The 8476-nt window shown below is 48.2% G+C and overlaps 1 protein-coding gene across 1 annotated transcript in view; it reads right to left on the reverse strand.

Moving 5' to 3' along the window:
• Nucleotides 1-7539: 7539 nt before the first annotated feature.
• MAPRE1 (microtubule associated protein RP/EB family member 1) overlaps nt 7540-8476 on the reverse strand; it is a 26713-nt gene continuing 25776 nt past the window's right edge. The window contains exon 6 of the mRNA XM_015831905.1: nt 7540-7713. Coding sequence (XP_015687391.1) covers nt 7657-7713 — 57 coding nt within the window. The 3' untranslated portion in view covers nt 7540-7656. The remainder of the gene's footprint in view (nt 7714-8476) is intronic.

Genomic DNA, 8476 nt, shown 5'->3' on the forward strand with positions numbered 1-8476 from the left:
TTAGATGCGGCTGAGTACATATATGTAACTCTCAATCCAGAGCAGTTTCTCAACCTTTGAGATATGTGGATGGCTGGGAATTCTGGGAATTGAAATCCACATATCTTCAAGTTGCTAAAATTGAGAAACATGGTTGCATAATCATGGTTGAATGCCCACAACATCTTGAACGGCTAAGCTATCCAAACCTCATTTCTGCCTTTCACCAAACATATTGTGTGAATATAAGCAGAGAATCCATTCAGAATAAACAGAATAACAGAGTTGGAAGGCACCTTGGAAGTCTTCTAGTCCAACCTCCTGCTCAAGCAGGAAACCCTATACCATTGCAGACAAGTGGTTGTCCAATTTCCTCTTAAAAACTTCCAGTGTTGGAGCACCCACAACTTCTGGTGGCAAGTTGTTCCACTGGTTAATTGTCCACACTGTCAGGAAGTTTCTCCTTAGTTCCAGGTTGCTTCTCTCCTTGATGAGTTTCCATCTGTTGCTTCTTGTCCTGCCTTCAGGTGCTTTGGAGAATAGCTTTGATCCCCTCTTCTCTGTGATAGCCCCTCAAACATTGGAAGACCGCTATCATGTCACCCCGTAGTCCTTCTTTTCATTAAACTAGACATGCCCAATTCCTGCAACCGTTCTTCATATGTTTTAGCCTTCAGTCCCCTAATCATTGTTCACGTCACAAAGTCCAAAATCATTTAAGATGTTGAGAGACTGGGAAAAATCCAGAGAAGAGCAACTAAGATGACCAAAGACCTGGAGACCAAAACGTACGAAGAACGGCTACAGGACTTGGGTTTGGCTAGTCTAAAGAAAAGAAGAAATAGGGGAGACATGATAGCAGCGTTCCAGTATCTTGAGGGGCTGCCACAAGGCAGAGGGGGTCACGTTCTTCTCCAAGGCACCAGAAGGAAGGACGAGAAACAATGGTTGGAAACTGATCAAGGAGAGAAGCAACCTGGAATTAAGGAGAAACTTCCTAACAGTGAGGACAATCAACCAGTGGAACAGAAGTTGCCTCCGGAAATCGTGGGCGCTCCATCACTGGAAGTTTTTAAAAAGAAACTGGACAATTATCTGACTGAGATAGTGTAGGACCTCCTGCTTGAGCAGGGGGGTGGACTAGAAGACTTCCAAGGTCCCTTCCAGCTCTATTCTATTCAGCTGTTGTGGTTGCCAACCATGTGGTGGTGGTGTTAAGCCAATTGCAAGTTGCTGAAGAAGCCGTGATTAAAGAAATGGGTCACTTGGCACCAGGAATGAACTTAACATCAGTCATGGATGCAAGTGGAGAGAGGTCATCTGCTCCTGGTAGAAGGACCCCAGAGAGCACCACTTACCATGTGACGGAGGGATGGAGACTCAGCTTTCCTGGAGTGCTAATTTGAGAGTCATTCCCCCAACTGAAGAAAGTGTTGGGGCTCCTCCCAATGGAGGAGGTTGTCGTTCGATGGTAGGACTCCTGTTGCATGTTCAGGCACCGATTCAGGAGGTCCAACCTGAACTTTCTCCACTTCTTTGGCTCCCCACAAACTCAACTGTGATGTCAAACTTTGGAACGCTGATCTCACTTCCCAGAACATCTGGAGCTCCTGGTGTTGCCCTGACGTACACAAGTTTTCTAGTCGCGGTGGGAGTCTTTCACTCAGGTCATCGTTCTACCTCTTTGGGGACAGTGATCGTCTTTTCGTCCTTGAGGGACCCACCGTTGGGACTACCGGAACCCAAAGGCTACAAAGGCTGAAGGCAGCTTACAACGCACCCATCCACAAAACCCTACGTGGCAAGCCAGCCAAGGATCCATAGCCCAGGTCCGTCAGTCGTACCAATGCTCGCCCAGGATGAGATAGTTCTTAGACCTTTGCAGAATGTACGGAAAGGTTCCTCAAAACATGGAGGCTGTTCTGTCCCAGCCTACGTACGTCCTTGTTACTGCACAAAGACAACCCCTCTTTTAACAGTAGATTGGAAAATAAACCCTTTTTATTTGAGTTACAGACCTGATAATTGTCCCAGAAAAACAAAAGCAACAGAACACTTTTCCAATGGAGACCTTGTCCAAAAGCAAAACGGAGGACCAGTCAAACAGGAAATAACTCACAGGCAAAATAGACAGACCATGATCTCTTGACACTGAAGTTCTTTGCAAACAATTGACTCCAGCAACCAGCCCTGCCCACACATTCCCTTTTTGTTATGCAGCCCCTAAGGTGGGGCTTCTCACTGCTTTCTCCTCTTCCCCTGGAGTCGCCCCATTGTCTCCCTCTGTCCTACTCATGTGACCTATCTACGTTTATGAGAGTCTCTTGAGGTCTTCCAGCTGTGCTTCCTCCGAGTCCGACTCAAGCTTCCCAGAAGGGCTGGCTCTCAGCTTGATCACGAGTGGAAGGACCAGCCTCTTCATTAGTTTATAAGTCCTGCAGCTCATCAGAGCCTTCATCCGACTCTGATGGCTCTCCAGGCCCCTCCTCCTCCTCCTCCTCCTCCTCTGATTCCCCAGACTCAGCTGCCAGGAGCACAGGATGGCACGGAATTACAACAGAGGCATGAAGTGATTTGCCACCTCTAGACACACACCCCCCAATCCTTTCTCTTCGTATGGGGTGGGCAGCTTCTGCAACTGCTGTTGGATTGAACGTACATAATTCTGGAGAAGAGAGAAGAAACATGTAGGACCATCCCAAAGGTGCTTTTTCACGAAGGCAACTGGACTTTCGTGTTTCGTTTCGCTTCCCATCCAAGAAGCTTCTTCACTTCTGACCGGATGGTGGGGAATGGAAGGATTTATATGCTTTGTAGTCATCTGCTCGTTAGTACTCTTCCTGAGAATCGTTGAGGCCACTTGGATACAGGATAAACAAATAAAGCCCAAGTGGCCCCAACGACTCTCAGAAAGAGTACTAACAACCAGATGACTACCAAGAATATAAATCCTTCCATTCCTCACCAGGCAACTGGACTTTCTTGTTTTTCTCTCTGAAGATGTTTCGCTTCTCATCCCAGAAGCTTCTTCGGGTTCTGACTGAATGGTGGGGAATGGAAGGATTTATACTCCTTACAGACTGCTGGTCATTTGCCTTCTTTTAGAGAGTCGTTCAGGCCATTTAGAGTAGGGGTCCCCAACTTGTGGGCTGTGGCCCATTACTGGACCACGACCTGCTGGCCAACGGGCCACGGGACAGGCTGGCCGGTGCACGCATAATCTGTGCATGCAGTCACCCTTACTCGCACTAGTGTCGCTGCTAGGCAAACGGGGCGGTGCGCGGCAAAAACAGGGCAGTGCTAGTGAGTGTCATGTGGGCACTAGCACCGCCCCATTTGCATCACATGTGCTCGCAGCCCCATTTGTGTGTGTGCACGCATGTACGCGTAAAATGCTTCCTTCTCCCTTTCCCTCCGGTCTGCCAACCGAGAAGGATTGGAGACCTCTGATTTAGCGGTTTTCTGTGTCCTTCCGTTCCCCACCATCCAGTCAGAACCTGAGGAAGCTTCTTAGATGAGAAGCGAAACATCTTCAAAGGAAAACAAGAAAGTCCAGTTGCTTCCTGAAAAAAAAAACATGACCTGGATGGAGAATCTCCATAGATGTAGAACCATCATACCCTTCTTTCATTAGGACCATGGGAGGAGTAACCAACACCAACACCCTGGTGATCTCATCTCAGAGCATCAAGCCTTACGTCATTGTGTCTTACTTTGTAGAGCAGTTATTTTGTCCACTAACCCACCATGACCCGGTCCTACCACCTTCACCTGCGGGTCTTCTCCCACGAACCTCACCACCTTAATGGCCCTGCGATTGGTTTAACAACTGCAGTGATTTGTTTAACAACCACAGCAAAAAAGAAACCACCGTAAAATCAGGTGTGATTCACTTAACCGTCTCGCTTAGCAATATAAATTCGAGTCCCAGCTGCGGTCATTAAGTCGAGGACTACTTCTGCTTGATCTATTTGTACATTGCAGTCGTTACGAATGTTGACGTGTCTAATCAGGCATACAAAACACGGATTAGAACACTTGGCGCCTGTCCTCAAGACGGTCTCTACAATCCATCTTGCCCTGAGTTGAAACGGGTGTATTGTTTCTTAATCAAGACCAACGTTGGCTTTTTATCCATTTTCTTCTATCGATGCAGGCGAAGGTAGAAGATGGAAGAGTCTATTGATGGGTTGGTCAAAAATTGCTTTCATTCCCAGACTAGGCCACGCAGGAGTGTTGTGAAAACCAAGATCTCCTCTTCCCTGGAGCATCGTGAGCTCACTCAGCCAGGTCACCCAGCCGTACCCAAGGCGGAACTAGAACTCACCCTCTCCTGGTGATTGGCCCAAAGTCACCCAGCCAGCTTTTGGGCCTAAGGCGGGACTAGAACGCACCGTTTCCTGGTGATTAGCCCAAAGTCATCCAGCCAGCTTTTATTGCTAAGGCAGGACTAGAACTCCCCAGTCTCCATCAACTGGCTTTTGTGCCTAAGGCAGGACTAGAACTCCCAGTCTCCATCAACTGGCTTTTGTGCCTAAGGCAGGACTAGAACTCACCGTCTCCACCAACTGGCTTTTGTGCCTAAGGCAGGACTAGAACTCCCAGTCTCCATCAACTGGCTTTTGTGCCTGGCAGGACTAGAACTCCCAGTCTCCTGGTGATTGGCCCAAGTCAACCAGCTGGCTTTCATGCCTAAGGTGGAACTAGAACTTACCATCTCCTGGTGATTGACCCAAAGTCACCCAGTCAGCTTTTATTGCTAAGGCAGGACTAGAACTCCCAGTCTAGTCCTGCTGGCTTTTGTGCCTAAGGCAGGACTAGAACTCACCGTCTCCACCAACCAACTGGCTTTTGTGCCTAAGGCAGGACTAAAACTCCCAGTCTCCACCAACTGGCTTTTGTGCCTAAGGCAGGACTAGAACTTCCAGTCTCCATCAACTGGCTTTTGTGCCTAAGGCAGGACTAGAACTCACCAACTCCTGGTGATTGGCCCAAGTCAACCAGCTGGCTTTCATGCCTAAGGCGGAACTAGAACTCACCGTCTCCTGGTGATTGGCCCAAGTCAACCAGCTGGCTTTCATGCCTAAGGCGGAAGTAGAACTCACCGTCTCCTAGTGATTGCCCAAAGTCACCCAGTCAGCTTTTATTGCTTAAGGCAGGACTAGAACTCCCAGTCTCCACCTGCTGGCTTTTGTGCCTAAGGTGGGACTAGGACTCCCAGTCTCCTGGTAATTGTCCCAAAGTCGTCTGGCCAGCTTTTGGGCCTAAGGCAGGACTAGAACTCCCAGCCTCCTAGCAATTGGCCCAAAGTCACCCAGCTGTCTTTCAGGCTGAAGGCGGGATTAGAATTCACCGTCTCCTGGTGACTGGCCCCAAAATCACCCAGCCGCCTTCCTCGCCTAAGGCAGAACTAGAACTCCCAGTTTCCTGGGGTTTGGCCCTGCCTCCACCAGCTGGCTTTTGTGCCGAAGGCAGGACTAGAACTCACCGCCTCCCACTTTCTAGCCTGGTGCCTTTAAGAGCAGGCCGACGTGGCTTTGAATTCACCCCGAAGATGCTGGTCCAGAGACCGACGCTAGCTACACCCAGGCGCTGTGAACCACCGCGGACCAAAGACGATGTGAACAAAAAAGAGCAGAGAACTTTGAGGGTCAACGGAAAAGACCTTGAGGGGGAAAACGAAAACACCCCTTGCACGAACACGATACTCTAGACGACACCACGTTCTTGAAATAACAGAACTTTATTTAGAAACTGTTTAAAAGTAGAAAAAAACCCTGTCAAAAGGAGCTCTGGATTGAATATCGTTTAGGGCAAAACGTGTCTTAGAAGGCCACAAGAGAACTAGCACCCTCTGATGTTTTAAATAATGGCTTTCTTTTTCTTTCTGTCTGTCTTTCTGTCTTTCCCTTCTTTCGTTTTTTTTTTTTTCCTTTTTCTTTTTTTCTTTTTGGCATTCGTCAAAACGTGGGTCTCCCGCTGAACGGTCATTAAGGAAATCATGCACTACACAACAAGTTACCGTTAACTCTTTTCTTTTTCTACACACAAATTCGAGACACACAATCACCGGAAGCAAACGGACGAAAGGAACGCACCAAGCCGGAAGCTTAGTCTTTGCTGTGGCGAGGGGGAACGGGGTGGGGGACGGGGTGGGAGGTCCGAAACCTCCCAAATCCCCCTCCCCCAAGGAGCAGCCATTGGGGAGAGGAGGAGGAGGAGGAGGAGGAGGAGGCTTGCTCTGCACAAGAGGGGAGGGGGGGGAGAGAGGATCAAGCAAAGAATACTGCAATAATCAAAATTCACCGGAGCACTCTTATATCAGATCACCTATTTAATGCGCCATTTTTTCTCTCTTTTTTCTCTGCGGCACCTGCGCAGGTAACTCAGAGGGGGGAGGGCTGCAACGGAGGCATTGCGCGCCCACCCAGGCAGTTCTTGGCGCGGGCTGCAAACTAACTCGCCAGTCCTGTCCAGCGAGAGCGGAGCGTTACACCCAGGTGTGCCCTCTCCAATCCTTCAGGCGCAGACTCCCCGTTTTACTATCCTAGCTCGGTGAGAGAGGATGGCAGCTGCTATCCAAAACAACAAGTGTGTTGTTGTGGTTTTTTTTTCACTTTGGGCAGTGGCTTTGGAAGCAGAGGGAGTGGGGGGAGGCAGAGAGGAAGAGAGGGACCCCCGTCTCGAGTGGAGCAGAGGTGGAGCAGCAGGGGCTGGGGTGAGGGGGGGGAGAAAGAAGATTCGGGCGAGGAGTGAGGATCTTACTCAGAAGTGTCCAACTTCGGCCACTTTGAAGACGGGTGGACTTCAACTCCCAGAATTCCCCAGCTGGGGAATTCTGGGAGTTGAAGTCCACCCGTCTTCAAAGCGGCCCAGAACAGAGACTTCTATTCTTGTGGCCCAAAGCTCTTATTGCGTTGGGCCACAAGAAGACAAGAGGGGTTTCGGGCACCTGCTTCAGCTTTTTTTTTTTTTTTGCAACCGGAGCCTACTACAAAGTCCATTCTCCTACGACGCCCTCAGCCATGCTGGCCCACTTCCACACAACTCCCCAACTCCCACGAGCAGCCCAAACAATCCTTTCCTAAGCTCTACTTCTCTTTTTTGAGCACCTCGACTCTCCTCCGTCGCTTTCCTGGGAACGGTCGCCAGGACGCACCACTTCAGCCCCCCCTCCTCTCCCTACACGACGAACCCCCTGCCGAAAAGACACCCCCCCCCAAAAAAAATCCTTAGGGAGCCTCTCCTGCTTCACCCGCCCTCTTCCCCACACTCCACCACAAACACACCGCGCCGCAAATCCTCTCTCAATTTTAGGGCCCGACAGAAAGGCCAAAGCCTTCCACCACTGATGTGGATAACACCGTTCCGATATGAAAAGCGAGAAGGGGGGGGGGGAAATAATAATAATAATAAAAATAATAACAACCCGTCAGTGAGGGTGGGGTGGAAAGTAGTAAAACTTACGCAAAGTGCACTTGGAGAAGTACTTAATTCTTTGTGTGTGTGTTTTTGTTTTTTTGTTTTGTTTTTTTAACTTTTGAAAAGAAACCAGTTAAGTCCTGTAAGAATAAAATGGAGTATTTTACAGATAAACACATGATTGGGGGGGGGGGCAAAGATTTCTGACTTCTGAGGCTGCTGCTGCTGCTGCTGCTGCTCGGCTGGTTAAAGTTGTTAATACTCCTCTTGGTCCTCCGGAGGGGCTCCTTCATCGGGTATCACAAAGCCTTCCTAAATGAGAGTCAGAAATCAGGAAATAATGATAATGATGATAATGATAATAACAACAACAACAACAATAGACAGCAGAATAGACGAGAAAGAACTGGAGAAGATCACAAAATACAAAGACCTACAAATAGAAGTAGAAAGACTGTGGCAAAGGCAAGCAAGGGTGGTACCAATAGTAATAGGCGCCTTGGGTGCAATCCCAAAACAGCTGGAGCACCACTTGGACACCATCATCGGCATTGACAAATTCTCCATTAGTCAATTGCAAAAGGCGGCCTTACTAGGAACTGCTTCCATCCTGTGACGGTATCTGTAATCCCATCAAACATCCACATCTGCCTATCCCAGGTCCTTGGGAAGGACTCGATAGGTAGACAAAAAGGCCAAATCCAGTCTGAACATCTGGCTGACTGTGCCATAATAATAATAATAATAATAATAATAATAATAATAATAATAATAATAATAATAATAATAATAATAATAGTAGTAGTAGTAGTAGTAGTAGTAGTAGTAGTAGTAGTAGTAGTAGTAATAATAATAATAATAATAATAATAATAATGCTTTGCAAAAACACATCAAGAAACTGCAGCTTCCTGCAATAACTCCAGCAATGCTACAAAAAACTGCGCTACTCGGAACATCTTATATTTTAAAGAGGTACCTGGTTGACACCTAGGATGCTGGCAGCCATCCGTGTCAACCATCAGCGCCAGCCAATTTGAATGTTCAGTTGACTGAGGTTCACGTCTAATGAATAAT

The sequence above is a fragment of the Protobothrops mucrosquamatus genome, unplaced genomic scaffold (assembly GCF_001527695.2).
Source record: "Protobothrops mucrosquamatus isolate PMUCROS unplaced genomic scaffold, P.Mucros_1.0 scaffold_286, whole genome shotgun sequence".
NCBI classification, from domain to species: Eukaryota; Metazoa; Chordata; class Lepidosauria; order Squamata; family Viperidae; genus Protobothrops; species Protobothrops mucrosquamatus.